Genomic DNA, 21580 nt, shown 5'->3' with positions numbered 1-21580 from the left:
GCCCCACGTGGTTTAAGCGCGCCGGGCTTTCTGCTCCGCGAGCTGCGCAGCCATGAGCGAGCTGCCGGCCGAGGTGCAGACCTTCCTGCGCGAGCACCCGAGCCTACGGCTGGAGCCCGGCACCTGCAAGGTGCGTGGGGCCGGGGCCCCTGACTGCCTCCGGGACCCCCCACTGCCCCCGAGACCCTCTCTGACCGCCTCGCCTCCCTGACGGCCTCCGGGATCCCCCCCCCCCACTGCCCCCGAGACCGCCTCTGACCGTCCTGCCTCCCTGATGGCCTCCGGAACCCCCAATACCCCCCGAGACCCCCTCTGACCGTCCTGCCTCCCTGATGGCCTCCGGACCCCCCCACTGCCCCCCGAGACCCCCTCTGACCACCCTGCCTCCCTGATGGCCTCCGGACTCCCCCCCACTGCCCCCCGAGACCCCCTCTGACCGCTCTGCCTCCCTGACAGCCTCCGGATCCCCCACCACTACCCCCGAGACCCCCTCTGACCACCCTGCCTCCCTGACAGCCTCCGGATTCTCCCCCACTGCCCCCCGAGGCCCCCTCTGACCGCCCTGCCTCCCTGATGGCCTCCGGGATCCCCCACCACTACCCCCGAGACCCCCTCTGACCGCCCTGCCTCCCTGACAGCCTCCGGATCCCCCACCACTACCCCCGAGACCCCCTCTGACCGCCCTGCCTCCCTGATGGCCTCCGGGATCCCCCACCACTACCCCCGAGACCCCCTCTGACCGCCCTGCCTCCCTGACAGCCTCCGGACCCCCCACCACTACCCCTGAGACCCCCTCTGACCGCCCCACCTTCCCGCTGGTAGGTGAGGTGTGCCCTGACGGGTCACGAGCTGCCCTGCCGCCTGCCTGAGCTCCAGGTCTACACCAGCGGCAAGAAGTACCGGCGGCTGGTCCGAGCCGACCCGGAGTTCGACTACGCGTCGTTCGAGCCGCACATCGTGCCCAGCACCAAGAACCCGTACGTGGGCGGGGGCGGGAGCGGCCTGGGACTGCTAAGGGGCTCGGACAATTCCTGTCGGGCGCTGGCCGCTGCTAGGCGGCAGGCTCCGAATCCCCGCCCCCTTCCGGCTGGGTGCTCAGCTGCCCAGAAATGAGGAGACCTGGGATGCCCGTGGGAGTCCTGGAGCTGTGAGTTGGGCTTGTTTGCTCCGAGGGTGATTCTGTCCCGGCAAACCGAGGTCTCCCTGGCCCTTAGGCACCAACTGTTCTGCAAACTCACCCTGCGGCACATCAACAAGTCCCCAGAGCACGTGCTGAGGCATACTCGGGGCCGGCGCTACCAGAAAGCTCTGCATAAATGTAAGTGAAACGGGGACACAGCCTGCCTGAGACACAGATACTTGGGTGCATGCCTGCCGTTCCCCATGATGAGCACCCCTAGAGGGCAGCAGTGACATCTCGGTCACTCGGGCAATCCAAGCAGGCTGCCCAATGCAGTGTGTCATCCCTTAACGTCTTGGTAGGATCCGCAACTTGAAATGAAATGACTTTTAACGAAGTCAGTCTTACCAGCATATTAACTGGTCCAGAATTTCTGCACCATCGGATCAACATTAAAATGAAACAGTGTTATTGGAGGGCCTGCAGGTTGCGATGAGTGCTGTGAAGGGACTGTGCTGGGGAGCCAGCAGGGCCTGTCTGCTCCCCCAGGGGGCCTGGGAAAGGCTTTAGGCCAAGGCCGGGGGACATGTAGGGTGGGAGAGGACAGGGTCCAGGCCAAGTCCAAGGCAGAAGCACTTTGGGCTCTGGGAGTTTCTGACCGACATGCCTTCATTGTGCCACCCTGCACCTTACAGGGGTCATCAAACTTTTTATAAAAACCGCCCACTTTTGCAGTGCTGGTCAACCTAGTCCCTGCCGCCTACTAGTGGGCATTTCAGCTTTCATAGTGGGTGGCAGCAGAGCAACCAAAGGGTGCTGCGATTGGTCCACCATGAAAGCTGGAATGCCCACTAGTGGGCGGCAGGGACTAGGTTGACCAGCACTGCAAAAGTGGGCGGTTTTTATAAAAAGTTTGACGACCCCTGCGAGGGTCTTGGAGGGCGTGGTCAGCTGCGGTCAGGAGCATGCGCAGCCGGTATGCAACGAAAGGGTTAAAGCACAGGCCAGTGTGTTTCAGCATCACCGTTTCTCGTTACTTGTTCCTCAGAGGAGGAGAGGAGGAGGGTGGGTAGGAGTGGAAGAGGGGACAAGTGGGTGACTGTGCAGTCATCCAGGTGAAGATGGTGGCTGGGTCCCCAGGTACGAACCATTTGGTGGGTAAACTGCTAGCTGAGGAAGGAACAGGAAGGAACTGACCAGTTCCCGGGTTCCTGGCTTGAGAACTGGCGAGTGACAGGCATTGTAAAGTTAGGAGAGTGGAGTCTGAATGCTAGGCGTTAGGGGGAGATAAGAAAGGAACTGTGAGACTTTAAATAGGAGGTGTGGCCTGACCAGGCGGTGCAGCAGTGGATCGAGCATCGGACTGGGAAGTGGAGGACCCATATTCGAAATCCCGAGGTCGCCAGCTTTGAGCACAGGCTCATGTGGTTTGAGCAAGGCTCTCCAGCTTCAGCCCAAGGTCGCTGGCTCGAGCAAGGGGTTACTCGGTCTGCTGAAGGCCCGCGGTCAAGGCACACATGAGAAAGCAATCAATGAACAACTAAGGAGGCTAAGGAGCAGTAATGAAGAATTGATGCTTCTCATCTCTCTCCCTGCCTGCCTGCCTGTCTGTCCCTCTCTCTGTCTCTGTCACACACACAAAAAAAATACAATGGGAAGTGTGTCAGGGAGGGTGGCTGTGGACCAGCTCTCATCAGTGCGCATCATTGACAGAGATGCCGTTCGTGTCTGCGGAGCCAGGTGAGGACAGAGGCTGGGGCCTGTGTGCCCAGGAGCCCCGGGAAGGTGAGGAGGGCCCGGAGTCAGGGGGGAGACGACATCCAAAGAGGAGATGGTGGACTCTTAGTAAATGTTATCAAAGGGGAGACAAGACAGTAGAGTGACCTTGAGATGAGACCAAGGCAGCTGAGTGGCCTAGTGGGGACAGAGCCAGGCTGGAGCGGGGCAGGGAGGACCAGGGAGGGGCAGTCAGGTGGGTCTGACGACTGGAAGCCAAAGGCTTTGCAGCTTCCCAGCGCAGAATGATGCCCAGGCGTCACCTGAGGGCAACAGTGGAGGAGGCTGGCTTTCCACACTGCTGTTGGGGCCCTGCGAGCCTGTGCAGGGGCAGGGTCTGGGGCTCGACCCTCTCATCATGAGCAGGGTGGGCTGCACGGAGCTGGGGGCGGGACTGGTTCCCGGTGGGGAGAGAGTAAGGGATGCTGAACCGTGGGGCTGAGGCAGGACAAGGACACACAGCATGGTGGTGAGGGCACCTGGCAAAGGGTGCAGACAAGACACGACATGCAGGTTCTGGTCATGACAGAACCACCATGGGAATGTGGAGTGGGTGGCAGAGATGAAGAAGGGGATAGAATCCTAGAGGTGGTTAGAAGTGGGCAGTACCCCCCAGCAGGGCTTGTCCACCCCATGAATGACGGCAGGAGTTGCAGGGGGGAGGACAGTGAGAGCTAGGCCCCTCCCCAATGCCTGCCCTGAGGGAGCTGCACTGGACTGCAGAGCCTGGTGCTGAGGGACAGCCTCCCGAGTCCTCAGTGCAGGAGGGGGCACTGTGACTCCAGTGAGGGCCTTCCGTGGAAGAAGCATTCCTGCCTCTGTGCCCCTGGCCAGAGGTCTGCAATGGAGGAACCAGTTTCCACTGAGCTCCACTGTCAGGACAGTCTCCTAGCCACCGTGCCTAGGGGGGCTTCAGTCTGCTGGTGGGGGGCTGGCACAGCTTCCAGGTCAGGTGCACTGAGCCCCACGCAGCCCTGCACCTTCCCAGCCGCTGCTTCCAGGAGTCCAGCGGGCTCAGGCTGGGCTCGCAGTCCAGCAGACCTGTACCATCTTCTGGCCCCTCGGCCACATCCCTGCTGGACCCTCCTGTCCAGGGGAGAAACTGAACTGGTGGCATTCCCCGGCCACTGCTGACATGCACCTGGCAGGTGGGATGCGGGGGCCCGAAGGACCGGAGACGCACAAAACAGGCAGTGTGCTGGTCTGTCCCCAGATGAAGAGTGTCAGAAGCAGGGTGTGGAGTACGTGCCCGCCTGCCTCCTACACAAGAGGAGGAGGAGGGAGGATCAGATGGACAGCGACAGGCCACCGAGAGCAGCCTTCTGGGAACCCGAGTCCAGCGATGAGGACGGCACGGCCCCGAGCGGGAGTGACGACAGCATGGTGGACCTGTACCCACGTAAGTGGGACCGCGTTCCCTCCCCCTCCTGACCTGCGGGTCTGGGTCATGGTTGTCCTGTCCATTTCCAGCAGCGGGTGGGCTCTAGCCTGTTTCTCCCTCTGCTTGACCCCTGAGGCCCCTGGTGTCGTAACCTCAACCAGCTATCCCTGTTCCTTCCAGCCGAGCTGTTCTCCCAGAAAGACCTGGGAGGGACTGAGCACAGAGACAACACTGCCAGCTTTTTGACAGATGAGGATGAGAAGCCAAGGCATCTCGGAGAAAAGGGCCCTAGGGACAGAGAGCAGTTGGAAGTGGACCAGGAGCTGGCCCTCAAGCGCAGGAAGGTGAGTGGTACCTCCAGGTCTGTTAACATGGCAAGCAGCTTCCTTAGCCATAGTTTTCCATTTCTTTAGAAAAACGAAAAAAGAACCCTTTTCGCAGATAAGCACCCCACGCGAACACGTGTGTACGCGAGGAGCCAAGGCTGCCTGGTGCGCGGGGCTGCTTTCTTGTTTGCTCCTGCTCAGAACAGGTTCAGGGCCCCTGGCCGGAGGCACAGCTGCCCGGGAAACGCTGCCTGACCGCAGGAACCGGAAGGAGGGATCCGGTACCAGCCCTCCCCTTAGACGGGGCAGGAACTGTGTTCCTGGTGGTAGATCCGGCCGGAAGAGGTCAAGGTCTCCATTGCAGTGCGTGGGCGTTCCCAGTGCAGCCCTTGAGCTCTTCCGCGAGTCCAGGGGCTCCCAGGGCAGGACTTGTGTTCCTGGTGGTAGATCCGGCCGGAAGAGGTCAAGGTCTCCGTTGCAGTGCGTGGGCGCTCCCAGGGCTGCCCTTGAGGAGCTCTCCCACGAGTCCAGGGGCTCAAGGTCTCCGTTGCAGTGCGTGGGCGCTCCCAGTGCAGCCCTTGAGGAGCTCTTCGCGAGGCCAGGGGCTCCCAGGGCAGCGCTGGGTGAGGAGCCGCCCCAGGTTTCCAGCCAGAACCAGTCTGGGCTGGGGGGGGGCCTGGCCCTGCCCCTTCACCTCCTACCTGACCGGGTCTGTTCCCGCCACAGATGCAGTTGAATTCGTCCAAGCAGCAGCTCAGAAGCCAGCACCGCAAACCCAGGCGTTTCAGCTCCTCTAAGCAGTTGGGTTAATAAAAGGGTTGGTGGAGAAAATACCTTAGCTTTCCGATTCCTTGGGGTATTTCACCCCACATTCCTTCGGCCACCACGTGTCCTGCGAGCTACTGGGGTGGCCCAGGGCTCTCTCCTCATGGGGGACCCGCTCCTCACCGGCTGCTCCCACAGGCGTCAGGGTCCTGTGCCCCGCCCACACCCAGGACACGGGGGGAACCCGAAGGGAAAAGCCTGTGCGAATGTGGCTTCTCGGGGGCCCCGCCCACCTGGACAGCACCCGAGGGTCACACTGCATACAACAATGCCATGATTTATTCTGATGTTTCCAAAAATCAAAAACGTTTTCAAACACAACTAAGATATAAAATACAGCATAAAATGAGATTACCTATTTCTCACAAAAAGCAAAAAATGTTTCAGAAATTGTTTTGCCAAAACCAGTCGGTAGATGACTTTTCGCTCCTCCCCGTAAAGGCACCTGCCCCCCGCCCAGGCAGCCACTTCGGAGGCGGGAGCCACCTCCTTCGGCAGGACAGTGAGCAGGGACACACCACCTGGCCTCCTGGGCTTAATCTGTCTCCACAAACAAGGGTCCCCAAGCACAGGGCTGGGGAGGCCCCACTTGAGCCGGAAGCAGTGCCAGAGACGTGTCGTGGCTGAGGTGCCATTCATGGAGCTGTCATGCTATGTGAACGGGGTGGGGGTGGGGTGGGGAGGACTGAGACCACCGGCGAGGTTGAGCCCCTAAGAAACACCCTCCGTGTAGTGAGCATCTGAGCGACTGGGAACAGAAGCGCCTTGTCCTTCAGCCATGGCTTTGTCTAAAACACTTGGTATGGCCCCGCCGTGGCTGGGGCACTGATGGGGTGTAGGCTGCAGAGCCAGGGACAATTCTGAGACCTAGTGGACAAAAGGCAGCCTCCCCACTCCCTGCAAAGCTTACCGGGGACATGGGGTGAGGGGCTCCACCTTACCCTCACTCTGGTCTGGAAGGTAAGCGTGGAGCCTGGCTCAGGACTGGCCCTAGCACACCTAGCTCAGCCTTGCACACCTAGCCAATGACCAGAGAAAGCCAAGCCCTGAAGCCATGTTCTGATGGCCTCCGGGCCCTCGTCCGGAGTCTGGTCAGCCTGGTCGAGTTGGTCTGCCCCGAAAGGATCTGGAGGAACAACAACGGGAGGTACTGAGACGTTCCAGCTCCCCTGGTGACCTTCGCTGTGATGTGGATGAGTGAACGGCAAGGGGCGCTCACCCCAGGAAGAGAAATGCAGTGTAAGGCAGTGTTAGAAAACTAAACACAGGAGTCAGATCCAATCGGTAAGGCATCACAAATCGTAAAAAGTAATTTGGGCTGCATTCAGCATGGCAAGTAGACAATGGGCAAGCCACAGCCTCCCTAAAACAGGCTGTGGCTGCACAGCCTGGGAGAAGCCCTTAAGCCAAAGGACCAGGCCGCGGCTGCCTGCCCAGGTTCAGCTGAGTGTGAGGTAACTGGTCTGCAGGCTGGCATGTCACTGACCTGCCCCACCGAGGCTGCTGCTCCTCCCCAGCAGATCACATGGCAACTTCTGGGTCACCCTACAGATGTGCAGATGGGCCTGTGGTCCCTGCAGGCAGGCGGCTTCCCCAAGGACATCTGGTATCTCCATCCCCACCTTGAACCACCTGAGCTCCCTGGGTATAACCCCATATAAACGGCACCAGTCCGGGCCGGTGTTCTCATTCATCAGTGACTTTACCATGAACAGTGGCCTAATACTGCCTCATTCTTTGGGGTTTGGGTTTCTCTAAGAATTTTCACTGTCCCTATAAAGTATTACAACACAAGGCAGAAAAAGTCACTGGCGCAATTTTAAACCGGGGAATTTGACAGTGTTTCATGTTTGGCTGGACCATCCAATATCATTTAGTAGTTTTAGCTAAAAACGTAAACTTTAAAAAAATAAAGAGGGAGACTGCTTTGAATGATACACAGATGTATCTGCTCACAGTACAGCTGAAAGGCCCCTACCACCCCAAAGGAGAAACAAAAATGGGACAGGCCACAGCCACCCAGCTCCTCATGCCAAGAAGCCGAGACCTCGCCGTGGGGAGGGACATGCTGTCCAGCCAGCTCTGAGTGGTCAGACAGCAGGTTGTGGGCCCAGAGCAGATTTAGCCAGAATTTTCAGGTGTCTGCATAGAAAGTTCTCAAACATCTGTGCCTTTACCAAGGGAGGGGAAGGACGAGGACACGGAAATGCTGGCAGTTCTGTCGACTCCACCCCGAACCAGTCCTCGACGGCCGCGGGTCTTAGCCAGGCAGAGAAGGGGTCTGTTACCATTCTTTCTTCTTCTCGTCCATGGAGACGCCTCCGGGGCCCAGAGCCACCACCAGGAGCAAGCCTCCGATCACTGACATGGTCTGGAAGAAGTCGTACTTGAGGAAGTCGTGCATGGGCTTGTAGACGGGAATGGTCCAGAAGGCGTTGAAATACACGTTGATGGCGAACAGCCAAACGACAAGAGTCAAGGCGGCCAGCTTGGTTTTAAAGCCGATGGCCACTAGGATCATCAGAGCTGTGCCCACGATGTTCTGAAGGATCTGCGCAGGTGGGAAGGCAAGAGAGTCTAAATGCATGGAGCAGGGAGAAAGGCGGCATGTGCCCAGGCGGCCATCAACAGCTGGGGACTGTCACAGGTGGGGGTGAGAACAGGTGTCGTGGGGCAGGAAATTAAGTGCTTTGAAGCGTGGCAGGTTGGGATTTCCCAAGACCGCTCAAGTTTGAGCCTGCCGGACCTCCGGGCTGCCCTAACTACATTCCCTGGTGCTACTGAGCACCAGTCCCCCCTGTCCCTCGCCCGGGGGCCCCTGCCCAGCAGGGCGCACACTTAGCTACAAAGACTTGCTCTGTATTCTCCTGGGGACCAGGGCAGAACTTTCCTCAACTCTGCAGCCCCTGCGCCTGCACGAAGAGGATGAGAGGAAGGTGAGGGAGGAACCGGCACCAGGACCCCAGCAAGGCCAGAGGTTCTGGACTTCATTTGTTCAGAAGCAGCTTCTTGGTACACAAGAATTTGACAGTTTTTTGTTTCTTTTTTCTTTTTTTTCCATTTTTCCAAAGCTGGAAACGGGGAGGCAGTCAGACAGACTCCCGCATGCGCCCGACTGGGATCCACCCGGCATGCCCACCAGGGGGCGATGCTCTGCCCCTCTGGGGCGGTTGCTCTGTTGCATCCAGAGCCATTCTAGCGCCTGAGGCAGAGGCCACAGAGCCATCCTTAGTGCTCCAATGGAGCCTTGGCTGTGGGAGGGGAAGAGAGAGACAGAGAGAAAGGAGAGGGGGAGGGGTGGAGAAGCAGATGGGCACTTCTCCTGTGTGCCCTGGTCGGAAATCGAACCCGGGACTCCTGCACGCCAGGCCGACGCTCTACCACTGAGCCAACCGGCCAGGGCCTTTGTTTCTTTTCAATAGGACCAAAAGGTCTGCCTCCTTCAAACCAGCTCCTTCCAGTGGCTAGGCTCTGTACACAGCACCGCAAAGCTGGGCAAACCAGCTGGAGAACTTACCGAGAAGAAGCTGGCATCAAAGTGGAGGAGGGTCATGAACATCAGGACCAGCAGGACCCTGCCCCCAAGCTGCATGTACTGCTTAGGGGAGCTCTCGCGCATGGTGGGGACGCCCGCGAACATGCTCTTCCCCTCAGAGCGGGACTCCGCCAGGAGCAGCAACAAGCCCCCTCCCAGGGCCAGGTTCCTGAGGGATAAAAACACCAGGCTCATCGCTGAAGCTCAGGCTCCACAGGGCCGCCAGACTGGGTGGGGGACCTTGGGCCAGCACCAGGGGGGGGCCTCATTGCCCCCTTCTGCACATGAAGCAGGCCCAGAGGGTGCACGTCCACAGGACCCCAGACTCAAGTTCTGTCTCTGGACACCCTTACGTGACCGAAGACACAGATGTGTCCATGCCACCAGACAGGCCCGGGTCACCTGAGCACACTTGAAACCTAGTCCTGGCCTTAGAGCTGTACTCTTGACCAGCTGGGTCCCTGTGAGCAAGTATTTCCACTGGGACCCTCACTCCCTCCCCTGTGGAATCCAGCAGCAGGAGAGGTGACTTCAGTCTCACTTGTGTTCTAGGGCCCGGGGTGAGGGTGGAGAAGGCTTCGCCAACATCCACCACAGGGTCTAAGAACAGTTTGACTCCAAGATGTTGACGGATAGTTACAGCACCGAGTTTAGGTGTGCGAGGGAAGGAAAGTGACCTCTCCAACCGGAACACGTACCTCATCAAAAACTTCAAGTCCCATAAGATGCTGTAGGCAATCGTCTGAGGGGCACAGAGGACAGAGAAACACAAGTGTCAGCACTTTCAAACAACCTTCTTTTCTACAGAATTGATAGTTATCAGGCAATTTTTTGAATATGATACACAAAAACCATTTGAGGGCTCCCAGCACAGCTCCAAGGTCAAGAGCGGGCTCAGCATGTCCCAGAGCGCGCTGGGGGGCCTGGGTCTATGTAAGCAGAGCTGTGCCCGAGGTGTCCCGGAGAACATGGCGTGCCAAGGCCACTGCTCCCGGCGGGAAGGCTGTGTGAGAGGCCGCATCTAGATAGCTGGGTCTTCTTCTTCAGGGAATAAAATGGGAACAGGACTAGTATCCTGACTGCGGCCCACCTTGTGATTGATACCCTTGTCAAAGGAAACTCAGTAAAGTGGCTAAAGGTAGAGACCCAGGGCCTGGCACCTACTCAGGGCACCAGCCTCTCCAGCCTTCCGTGGCTGACTGCTTCTCCTGAGTTTGCCTGGAGGAAAATCAAGTCACTTCTCAGAGAAGAAAGGAGTCCCAGAGAGAAATATACAGAGGTCTATCTTCGTGCTGTTTACCTGCAGCGCTATGGTTACCGGGTGAGACCCCGACCTCACGCCCCGTTTACCTGCAGCGCTATGGTTACCGGGTGAGACCCTGACCTCACGCCCCGTTTACCTGCAGCGCTATGGTTACTGGGTGAGACCCCGACCTCACAACCGTTTACCTGCAGCGCTATGGTTACCCGGTGAGACCCCGACCTCACGCCATTTACCTGCAGCGCTATGGTTACCGGGTGAGACCCTGACCTCACGCCCCGTTTACCTACAGCGCTATGGTTACCGGGTGAGACCCTGACCTCACGCCCCGTTTACCTGCAGCGCTATGGTTACCGGGTGAGACCCTGACCTCACGCCCCATTTACCTGCAGCGCTATGGTTACCGGGTGAGACCCTGACCTCACGCCCCATTTACCTGCAGCGCTATGGTTACCGGGTGAGACCCCGACCTCACACCCCGTTTACCTGCAGCGCTATGGTTACCGGGTGAGACCCCGACCTCATGCCCCATTTACCTACAGCGCTATGGTTACCAGGTGAGACCCCGACCTCACGCCCCGTTTACCTGCAGCGCTATGGTTACCAGGTGAGACCCCGACCTCACGCCGTTTACCTGCAGCGCTATGGTTACTGGGTGAGACCCTGACCTCACGCCCCGTTTACCTGCAGCGCTATGGTTACTGGGTGAGACCCCGACCTCACAACCGTTTACCTGCAGCGCTATGGTTACCCGGTGAGACCCCGACCTCACGCCATTTACCTGCAGCGCTATGGTTACCGGGTGAGACCCTGACCTCACGCCCCGTTTACCTACAGCGCTATGGTTACCGGGTGAGACCCCGACCTCACGCCCCATTTACCTACAGCGCTATGGTTACCGGGTGAGACCCTGACCTCACGCCCCGTTTACCTGCAGCGCTATGGTTACCGGGTGAGACCCCGACCTCACGCCCCGTTTACCTGCAGCGCTATGGTTACCGGGTGAGACCCTGACCTCACGCCCCATTTACCTACAGCGCTATGGTTACCGGGTGAGACCCCGACCTCACGCCCCCGTTTACCTGCAGCGCTATGGTTACCGGGTGAGACCCCGACCTCACGCCGTTTACCTGCAGCGCTATGGTTACCAGGTGAGACCCCGACCTCACGCCCCGTTTACCTGCAGCGCTATGGTTACCAGGTGAGACCCCGACCTCACGCCGTTTACCTGCAGCGCTATGGTTACCGGGTGAGACCCCGACCTCACGCCGTTTACCTGCAGCGCTATGGTTACCGGGTGAGACCCCGACCTCACGCCCCCGTTTACCTGCAGCGCTATGGTTACCGGGTGAGACCCCGACCTCACGCCGTTTACCTGCAGCGCTATGGTTACTGGGTGAGACCCCGACCTCACAACCGTTTACCTGCAGCGCTATGGTTACCCGGTGAGACCCCGACCTCACGCCCCATTTACCTACAGCGCTATGGTTACCGGGTGAGACCCCGACCTCACGCCCCGTTTACCTGCAGCGCTATGGTTACCGGGTGAGACCCCGACCTCACGCCCCATTTACCTACAGCGCTATGGTTACTGGGTGAGACCCCGACCTCACGCCCCGTTTACCTGCAGCGCTATGGTTACCGGGTGAGACCCCGACCTCACGCCCCGTTTACCTGCAGCGCTATGGTTACCGGGTGAGACCCCGACCTCACGCCCCCGTTTACCTGCAGCGCTATGGTTACCGGGTGAGACCCCGACCTCACGCCCCGTTTACCTGCAGCGCTATGGTTACCGGGTGAGACCCCGACCTCACGCCCCATTTACCTACAGCGCTATGGTTACCCGGTGAGACCCCGACTTCACGCCGTTTACCTGCAGCGCTATGGTTACTGGGTGAGACCCCGACCTCACAACCGTTTACCTGCAGCGCTATGGTTACTGGGTGAGACCCCGACCTCACGCCCCGTTTACCTGTAATGCTATGATTCCGAAGAGTCCAAAGCAGGCGTACTGCACAAAGTTCCTGCTCAACACCAGTATGCAGCCAGCTGGAAAGGAAAAAGGCAAAGGTAAGGCAGGGGCTCTGGGTGAGCCCTGGGTGAGGAGACACTGCCACAGTCCTAGCTGCCTCACCTGACCCTCAGTGCAGTGTCAGCCCAAGGACCTACCCCAAAGATCAACTTGTGGGAGGATAAGGGACAGACTGAACCCCCACCCCCTTGTCATCTAGACTGCTGACTTGCAGAGACCGGGCCAGCTTCTGAGTCGACAGCCCTCGACGGCTCTCTGTGGCACCACAGGACGGGCCCACAGTCCAAGTCCCTCTCCTGTCCCATGTGTACAGGGCAGAGGCTGCCACCAGAAGCCAGTTCAGGAGCAGAAGGAAGGCCTGAGGCCAAGGTGAGCTGCATTCCAGCCCAGTCTCTCCCTCCCCTCTCACCTCGATCTATCTCCAGACACCTGGATTCTCACTGCTCACCTGGATTCCCACCCAGCTCACTCACGTCTCCTGCTCCGGGAACTTCAACCCAGAGATGGTGTCCTGTATCTTTAGCAAAAGCCCCAGCAATCAGCCCAGGCCGACCCCCCGGTGTCAGTGAGAGCTCGGCCGCCACTTACTCAGCTGTCCCAGCAGGTTGAGGAGCACGAAGGAGGAGGCCACCAGGTAGCCGCAGCCCCAGGTGCTGTCGATGTAGTCCCGCTGCTCACCCCACTGGAACCACATGCGCACGCCGTCCTCCAGGAATGTGCTGATCAGGCAGAGGCGCGCCACGTGCGGGAGGTACTGCTTCGTGACGCGGAGGAACTGTCGGGTCACAGACACCTCGGTGAGGGGCCGAGGCAGGCCCAGCCCCCACCCAGCCTGGCACTTCCTGGACACTGTGCGTGGGACTCTCAGCACCTCCTCCCAGCGTGCCCGGTGGGTGTGGGTGTGGGTGTGCAGCAACCTGCGGGCCAGAGACAGACAGCCCTGTCCGGGCTGCTGGGCACAGACGCACGGTGCAGCCACACTCCTCTCTGACTTCCTCTATCTCAGCAGGCGTGTGCAGTGGCAACTACAGCTGTCAAACAAGAATTGCGCCTGACCAGGTGGTGGCGCAGTGGATAGAGCGTCAGACTGGGATGCGGAAGGACCCAGGTTCGAGACCCCGAGGTCGCCAGCTTGAGCGCGGGCTCATCTGGCTTGAGCAAAAAGCTCACCAGCTTGGACCCAAGGTCGCTGGCTCCAGCAAGGGGTTACTCGGTCTGCTGAAGGCCCACGGTCAAGGCACATATGAGAAAGCAATCAATGAACAACTAAGAAGTCGCAACACGCAACGAGAAACTGATGATTGATGCTTCTCATCTCTCTCCGTTCCTGTCTGTCTGTCCCTGTCTATCTCTGCTTCTGTAAAAAAAAAACAAAAAAAACAAACAAACAAAAAACAAGAATTGCCACACGACGGAGCCTCTGTTCTCGGGCAAGGGACCAGCGAATTAGAACCGGAGGGGAGAGGGGCTCACGCAGAGCTGGGCCAAGGCCTGGCCCGGCCTGCTGGTCACGCTGAGCCCAGGCCTGGCCCAGCAGCCCCATGATGCTCAGGGCCCCTGCAGATGGAAGAAAGCTGAGCACGCTCAAGACAGCAGTCCACTTAGGGTACAGCCAGGGTCCCCGGCCCAGAAGGCCTCGCTGTCAGCCTACAGTGAGCTCACGTGTTCGCAATGGCCCAGCGCCTCTGAAGCAGGGAGAGGAGAGGCCAGGCAGTTTCCAGCCCTTAACAGAGTTCCCCTCCGGAAGAGCCTCAAGATCAGGCTTGGGCAACTGAGTGCACACACAGTTGTGAGTCAACACCTGAACTTGGCACGGGTAATAGTTAGAAAGCTCAGGGTTTTTTTAAAAAGCCTGACTGGGCCAAAGCAAATTAAAAACATGCTAACAAACGGGATGGACAGCTGTTTCAATTTCAGCACTGAAATTCAAGTGTGTAAAATTACTAGCTAATGTCAAAGATTTATACCAGGGTTCGGGAAACTTTTTGGCTGAGAGAGCCATGAACGCCACATATTTTAAAATGTAATTCCGTAAGAGCCATACAACGACCCGTGTACATTATGCATTATCCAATAAAAATTTGGTGTTGTCCCGGAGGGCAGCTGTGATTGGCTCCAGCCACCCACAACCATGAACATGAGCGGTAGGAAATGAATGGATTGTAATACATGAGAATGTTTTATATTTTTAACGTTATTTTTTTTATTAAAGATTTGTCTGCGAGCCAGATACAGCCATCAAAAGAGCCACACATAGGTTCCTAACCCCTGATTTATATGTTGATAATTTCCTCCTGCTCCGTGCAAGCCATGCCATTTATGACATGACCAGGAGACAAAGACAAGTAGAAACCAAGGTACAAGTGTCCTCAGGTGTACCATGTGCACTTTCTCTCCCCAGCTGTGAAGCTGAGATACAGAGGGACAGAAATCCTAGGGTACGTGATAACACAGCCGGAACTCGGGAGAAAGATCGGGGACCCACCCACACCAGTGCGGTGTCAGCAAGCGGGAGTCTAAAGGGCACGCATGAGCCTGACCCTCAAAGGGACAGTCACAGTCACGTCACAGCCCTTGTGAGGGCTGACTAACCCTGCTGCGAGAATAGAGAAAGGGGCACATAAGAGCGTGTCTTAACTGCTGGCATTTTGAAAAGTTGCTCAAGCTGTCCCCTGCCATTAATGAGGCTCTGGTCATTCAGTTCATCAGCTGTGGCTCAGGGGCACAGAGAAGCCTGGCTCACTGGACAGAGGTGACCACAAGCCAGGTGTCCATTCTCTTCAACTCCAGAGGCTGAGCCCTAAGCTGTTGACTGCACACATTTGCTCAGCCCTTCACCCCACTGAAGCGGTGGCAGAAGTCACAGTAAGAGACAGCCAAGCAGGTAAGGGAACCTGTGTCCACCTCGCTCTGATACAGCCGGTGCCCTGTGTGACTGTGGACAAACTGAGTTACTGGGCGAGGCTGGGGAAAGGAGTGTCTGCTACCCTTCTACAGAGTGAGGACAGCTGGGCCAGTGGTTACTAAGGTTTGTTCCACCTTCAATAAGCAGGAGAAAAAAGAAAGAGAAAGGCCCTTGTTTAAGAAGGGTCCCTAGTACTCCCATGTGATGGAGGACTCCTATGGGCCTGTGTAGAGAAGAAACACAGGGTATGTGTACATTTCGTGTAAACCCGTGGGGGGGGGAGGGGGGTTGATGCCACACCCCTCCCATTTCTGCCTCACGGTCCAAATGCTTTCGAAATGCCCAGCAACGGTGCAATCACCCCTTGTCCCCGAGGAGATAAACAGCACCTCCTCAGTCCTAATGCAAGGGCCTTGTGCCAGGGCCCCACAGAGAACCCTGACAGGCCTCATTTGGCCTGGCCTGGCCTGCCCTCACCTGGATGTCGGCGCCTATGGAGAAGCATGGTGGGGCTAGACTCAGAGAGACTGGAGACAGGGTGGGACTCCCGGAGCAGGGTGAGGGTAACCCCAAAAGGCAGCAGGGACCATCGGAGGTGTTCTGACCTGCCTCCCACTGGAGCTGAGGGCCGCTCCCTACCCAGCCCGCGCAGTGGGCGCTCACCAGGGGGTGCACACGAGCCCAGCGCCCGGCTTGGTCTGAGAGCGCCTGTCTGATGCTGGCGGCTCAGCCGGCCGCCAGGCAGAGGCAGGGTTTAGAAGTCTGCAATGAGTCTGTACAGTTAATTTGAGTGTCTGGGTCAAGAGGATTAAAGAGCAATGGAGAGAACCTTCTCTTCAGACAGGTAATTGACTCCTCCCTTGCTGAGCAGACATGCTGAGGAGACAGACATCTCTACTCTGGAAAAACTGCAACAAGCCAGGTATTTGTGCTCTGGACTAAGCATGTAGCTGATTTCCAATGTGAGCGTGCTCTAGGTTGAGGCTGACTGTGCTTGCTAAGTCTGGCCAATTCAGAGCCTTTGAAACCAGCACCTCTCCACTGAGCGCCTGTTTGGACTGGACACACAGGGAAAAACTGTCTAATAACAAGACCAGACCCAATCTTGATATTATTTCCTGCATGTGTTTTGGTCACCATGGTGCAGACTTGGCCACTAAACTCATCCCATGCCACTCTAGACAGCATCACAAAGCCATTGTTCCCTCAGGAGAGCAGACAAGAGCCCAGGTGACAGCCATCACCTGGTGGGTGCTCACACCAGGCCTGCGTCCAGTACATGCAGGCACACAGGCCTGAGGGCCAGGGGCCGCTCCTGGGAGGGAGTCAGGAGAGGGAATCACAACAGGAAACAGGACTGCTGGAGGCTGACCCACAACGGGGAGTCTGCAGAGGGCCGGTCACTCACACTCGGGGGCCGGGCCTTTCACAGGAATCTCAGACCTTCACAAGTCCAGCGTGGTCACAAGCAGTGACAGCAGGGTGACTTCAGAAATAATGGGGAGCTGAGATTTATTTTCAAGGGGTTATTTTAGAGGACTGAAGGGGATTTAAGAAACATAATTATACTCAGCCTGAGTTGTAACTCTGGGAATACAGCGATCTTGTCACACAGCCACTTGCAGCTCCCACACAAGGCAGAAAAACCCCTTTCGGTTTGTGAGCAGGACTGGAGGGAACCAAGGAAAGCGGGCCGCAGTTCCCGGTGAGAACTCTGAGGAGGAGGGACAGGCGGCCCAGCCCTCCTTACTGATGAGCACGGGGCTGCCCCTCAAGGCCGGCCACCACACGCCTGCACATCCCTGAAAATCGGAACCTGGGGCCAGGTGACTTTCCGTGGCTGAGTTAGGCGGGGCAGGAGTTTGGTGACTCACATGTGCACATCCGCCGTGACCCCAGGACGCCCCAGCCAGCTTCCCTGAGTGCTGCTCTGTGGCTTCATGCTGCACTTGGAGGACCAGGAAGGTGTCAACTGGTCCTAAGCTAGAGAGATGGCCTGGCTCTCTACCAATAAACCACGTGTGACAAAGAACCTACCTGACTGTAGGAGAGCAGCCACACAGAAGAGCACATGGCTGCACCCCACCTTCTGGGGAAGACTCACTAACCGCAGTCTCCCCATGTCCCACCCCACTCCCCAGAAGAGCTGCGGAGGCTTCTCCTAATCTCCTAAGACAGGTGAGCAGGGAAGTCAGCTCCCCTGTCCTCTCCCCGCTCCTGATGGCGCAGGCAGGACAGCGGGAAGTGGGGGGCGGACAGCAGAGGAGCAAGAGGGGAGTGCTCAGAGCTCACCAGTCACCACACCCCATGGCCACCCACACACTGTCAACGCAGAGCCCAAACACCTGCGACTGTGCCCCAGTCAGTGTCCTATAAGGCCATCCTCACTGCCCCACCCTTGACCAGAGGCCAGGGGAACACCAGGGGGCGACGGCTCCCAGGACTGGCTCTGTCATGGCAAATCCAGGTAAAACACCAAGGCCACACCGGAGATGAGGCCCCATGCAGCGCAGTGTCACCCTGGTGATGAGCCGTCAGGCAGAACCTATTAAGGGCTAATGCTCCTGTTTATGGGTGTCCACGAGATCTGCCTTAGGTTCTGCACCCTGGCAGCGAGGACCAGTGCAGAGCAAGGCGTCAGTCTGGACTGCTGAGTTCGTTAGTCTCAGCCCTTCCGGTCTGGTCTCAGATGGCCACCAAGTGCCCAGCTCCCAGAGGGCATTCTCAGCACTTTCTCCAGCACCTGGCCCCTAGGAGCAGGAAGACACTGTCCCTGGCTGCCCAGGACAAGGGGCCTGATGCCAGAGTCACAGCTCGAGAGGAGCCTGCCAGCAGAAACTAAGCAGACCGCTTACCCCGTGCTCTCACCTCTGCAGACCTGAGGGAAAGGTCACAGAACTGCCGAGCAGCAAGGCGCCCAGCCTTGGGGTGCCAAGACATGGACTCAAGCTGCAGCCGTGCAAGACCATGGCAAACCTCCCTCTGCACTTCAGGAGATGGAGACACTGTAGCCAATCTCACACGTCCACAGGGTGACTCCGGTGGTTCATGGTTCGTACGGAGGACCTGGTCCCATGCTGCTGCAGTTACAGGCTCAGCACTGCTGTCATGACTACCAGAGGATGCACGGGCCTTTTAGGGTCCACTCTCAGCAGGCCTGACTTTCTGGTCAAATCCTGTCACTTCCTTTTTGTTTTTGTTTTCTGAAGACAAGGTTAGGAAAAAACTGGTATGTCTCCCGGCCAGGGCACACAGGAGAAGCGCCCATTTGCTTCTCTACCCCTCCGCCGCGCTTTCCTCTCTGTCTCTCTCTTCCCCTCCCGCAGCGGAGGCTCCATTGGAGCAAAGATGGCCCGGGCGCTGGGGATGGCTCTGTGGCCTCTGCCTCAGGCGCTGGAGTGGCTCTGGTCGCAACATGGCGACGCCCAGGATGGGCAGAGCATCGCCCCCTGGTGGGCAGAGCATCGCCCCTGGTGGGCGTGCCGGGTGGATCCCGGTCGGGTGCATGCGGGAGTCTGTCAGACTGTCTCTCCCTGTTTCCAGCTTCAGAAAAATGAAAAAAAAAAACAAAAAAACTGGTATGTCACATTATCTGACCACCGACTTCAATATCTCCCCATTCCTTCAAATTAGATCCCTTTCATCTTAAAGCTTGGCCTCTCGCACCTTTGTTATGGACAGCCTTGTTTTACTATTACTTGGATAAATGTTAAAAACGCAAGTGCCACCCAGCTTGGCCAGATCTGTCCACACGAAGCCGTGACTTTGGTTGTGCCCCTATTATCTGCCACATCCTCCTGCGCCCAGCCTGCCTGTGGCAGAAGAGCCCCAGGACCTCTGCCCTGCATGCCGCCCACACGGAGGAGTCTGCTGACATCCTCTGCCATCACCACAGTGGGCCTGGTGCCGCCACACCGACAGCAGGCACAGTGGGCCTGGTGCCGACACACCGACAGCAGGAGCCCGCCCTGCGGGGCGGACACAGCCCTGTCCACTTTGGTTTCTAGGCAGCACACCTCTCCCCTGCATGTGTGCCGGAAAGGGAACCCTGGGCCTTAGAAGCAGCTGTGTGTGGCAACAGCCTGAGGCCGGCACATTGGCCGGCCCACAACCCACGGCCCACTAGCCTGAGCAGGCCCGGCCTTCCTCCCACAGCAACCCGGCAGCCGGCCCCGTGTGCCCCTCCAGGCCTTTCTGGGCTGGGTTCTGCTTCTTCCATTTACAACAAGCAAAAGGCAGGGAAGGAGAAGGAAGGACTGTGTGAATGGTCAGAACTCTCTTCTTCAGTAGCAGAGTGTATCATCTGATAGTTGGCAGCAGCCTGACTAGGGACATTTTATCTAGATTTGGTGATGAAATTCACTTACAAAACCAGGGATTTCCAGGCCCAAGAGCCAATGTTCATAACTCTCACGGTTGCCTCCACTAAAAGAAGCCATCTTCTTAGGGAGCTGCTGCTACTTGGAAATAAAACCGGGTCACTACAATTATGTCAGTAAAAACTGACTAAAAGGGGCCTTCGCAGTTCTTGAGAGCTTTTGCTCTGAACTCTTTGTGCGACAGATACAATTTTTAAGTAGAGTCCGTAAACACACAATCGTGACCTTAGGAAAAACTATTTCTCCAGGTTGATGGATGCCCATCCTCCCCCTCCAAAAAAACTGGTTTTATTTTAAAATATTGGGTCACAGAAAAGTGGTGCACTGAGAACCCAATTATGAGGCCACCCGGGGAGGGGGGAGGGACCAGTGGAAAATCTTGTTCACTGATAACTGATCAGAAAACACTCATTAAAAAAAAAAGTCACACACAAGCCTTCCAAGAAGCCCAGCCACAGAGGATGATGACTCGATACCAGTCCCATCAAAGTTAAAAAATAAAAAATAAAAAGTAACCTGGCTGCTTTGATCTCGGGCAAAGCCAACACCCTCCCATCAAGGGAACAGAAAGGAATGGACCCAGGCCAGACAGGACCGGCCCGCAGGGATCAGGGCTGTCCATCTGTAAACATAACGGGATAGTCGTAGAAGTAAAAGGACACGCACGATGAAATAGTCCCCAGGCGAATCAAACGAGGGGGGGGGGAGCTCTGTCCTCTGCCCCCCCCCAGGATGAGAGTCTGTCCATCCCGCGGGTGGGAGGGTCAGCACCTTGACCGGTACACTACTCCACCTGCCTGTCCCCAGGGCTCCCCTGTTCTCCGGGTGCCACCTGTACACCTGCGAAGACGAGAGGCTGCCCCTCCTCCCAGCTCTGTGTACAGATAGGGAGACTCATTCAACGCGGCCCCAGGGCAGAGTCCAGGGAGGGAACAGCGGGGTCAAAGGGACCCCACGGCGTCCACCCATCTGGGAAAGAGGAAAGAAAAAAGCGCTGCGCTTCCTGATGTCGTTGGGGGTGCACGCCAGGGCGCCCCCTTTCCTCCAGGAGGACCCCGGACCTGCAGTCCGACCGAGCCCGGCTCGGCACCCGAGCGGCCACCCCGCCTCCCGCGCGCCGGGGTCGAGGAGCGAGCGGGGACCCCCGGGCGGCCGGGGTGGGGGCTGGGGGGGCCGGCGCTCCCCAGGCCCCGGGCCGCGGCCGCCTTCTCGGGGGGCGGGGAGGCGGCGCGCTCACACCCCGCACTCTGCAGGCCCGCCCGGGACAGGCTGGTGGGGGCGGGGGCCGGCGCGGGCCGCGGCGAGGACTGGGGGCGCCCCGGGGGGCGGCCGGGGCTGGGGGAGGGGGCGCCCCGGCCGGGGCGGGCCGGGCACGGCGCGGGCCTGGCGGCGGCCCCGCGGAGCGCGAGGCGCGGGGCGGAGGACGCGGCGGGACCCGGGGGAGGGGGCCGCGCGGAGGGGAGGCCGGTCGCGCCCGCGGGCCGCACCTGGTCGGCGAAGTCCTCGGCCGTGCCCATCAGGTCGTTCTGGCCCATGGCGGCGGCGGCGGCGGCGGCGGGAGGCTCGGCTCGCTCACTCGCTCGCTCGGCGTTCGGCCCCTCGGCGCCCGCGCCCGCTGCGGCCTCCACAGGAAGTGCCCGGCGGCCGGCCTCGCTCCTCGTCGGCGGATCCAGAGGCTGCCACGTAGGCCAAGCCTTAAAGGGGCCGCGCCGGAGGGCCCGCCCCGGCCGCGCCTTAAAGGGGCCTCGCACCTCCCGCAGCCCCACCACCCGCCGCGCCCGAGGCTCCGCCCACCGCGCTCTGAGGCCCCGCCCCATTGTGCATCGACAGGCCCCCCGGCGGCCTCTCCCGGACCCGCCTACCGCGCTCGGGCTCCGCCCACGGTGCTCAAGGCTCCACCCAGCACGAGATTTAAAGCGGCCAGGCCTTGACGGCCTGCCCACCAGAGAAGTGCACCGATGCCCCAGCGGATACCGTTTGGGCAGGGAGGGTCACGTGGGCAGGCAGACACACCCGGGGCTGAGGGTCGTTCTCAGGGTG

At 58.7% G+C, this 21580-nt stretch overlaps 2 protein-coding genes across 5 annotated transcripts; one reads left to right on the top strand and one right to left on the bottom strand.

Annotated features, from left to right (window-relative positions):
* SURF2 (surfeit 2) lies at nucleotides 1–12826 on the top strand. Of its 4 annotated transcripts, XM_066255824.1 has the most exons (8): nucleotides 1–130; nucleotides 823–977; nucleotides 1215–1318; nucleotides 4110–4295; nucleotides 4458–4621; nucleotides 4810–4954; nucleotides 5072–5226; nucleotides 5330–5436. In XM_066255824.1, exons 1-8 carry the CDS (start codon nucleotides 53–55, stop codon nucleotides 5411–5413), a joined length of 1071 nt encoding a protein of 356 aa, XP_066111921.1. In that variant the 5' UTR covers nucleotides 1–52; the 3' UTR covers nucleotides 5414–5436. The 4 variants fall into 4 exon arrangements, with proteins under 4 accessions (XP_066111921.1, XP_066111920.1, XP_066111922.1 ...); XM_066255823.1 differs by having other exon boundaries at nucleotides 4810–5226; XM_066255825.1 differs by lacking the exons at nucleotides 4810–4954; nucleotides 5072–5226; nucleotides 5330–5436 and adding an exon at nucleotides 12682–12826.
* On the bottom strand, nucleotides 5690–21224 carry SURF4 (surfeit 4). The gene is made up of 6 exons (XM_066255850.1): nucleotides 21028–21224; nucleotides 12845–13031; nucleotides 12197–12273; nucleotides 9662–9705; nucleotides 8946–9132; nucleotides 5690–7979 (listed from the first exon to the last, which is right to left on the bottom strand). Exons 1-6 carry the CDS (start codon nucleotides 21073–21075, stop codon nucleotides 7713–7715), a joined length of 810 nt encoding a protein of 269 aa, XP_066111947.1. The 5' UTR covers nucleotides 21076–21224; the 3' UTR covers nucleotides 5690–7712.
* Nucleotides 21225–21580: the final 356 nt, after the last annotated feature.

This window comes from Saccopteryx bilineata, chromosome 2 (assembly GCF_036850765.1).
Source record: "Saccopteryx bilineata isolate mSacBil1 chromosome 2, mSacBil1_pri_phased_curated, whole genome shotgun sequence".
Lineage (NCBI taxonomy): Eukaryota > Metazoa > Chordata > Mammalia > Chiroptera > Emballonuridae > Saccopteryx > Saccopteryx bilineata.
Note: the sequence above shows the minus strand (reverse complement) of the source record. Positions and strands in the feature narration are given on the sequence as shown.

Bases quoted from the DNA above. Each gene is read 5' to 3' on its own strand.
- SURF2 (XM_066255823.1), top strand. From the start codon at position 53: ATGAGCGAGCTGCCGGCCGAGGTGCAGACCTTCCTGCGCGAGCACCCG. The intron at 4,296-4,457 runs GTAAGTGGGACC...TGTTCCTTCCAG, and splicing joins CATGGTGGACCTGTACCCAC to CCGAGCTGTTCTCCCAGAAA. The intron at 5,227-5,329 runs GTGAGGAGCCGC...TTCCCGCCACAG, and splicing joins GGCTCCCAGGGCAGCGCTGG to ATGCAGTTGAATTCGTCCAA.
- SURF4 (XM_066255850.1), bottom strand. From the start codon at position 21,075: ATGGGCCAGAACGACCTGATGGGCACGGCCGAGGACTTCGCCGACCAG. The intron at 13,032-21,027 runs GTGCGGCCCGCG...GTGACCCGACAG, and splicing joins CCGAGGACTTCGCCGACCAG to TTCCTCCGCGTCACGAAGCA. The intron at 9,133-9,661 runs GTACGTGTTCCG...TTTATCCCTCAG, and splicing joins GACTTGAAGTTTTTGATGAG to GAACCTGGCCCTGGGAGGGG.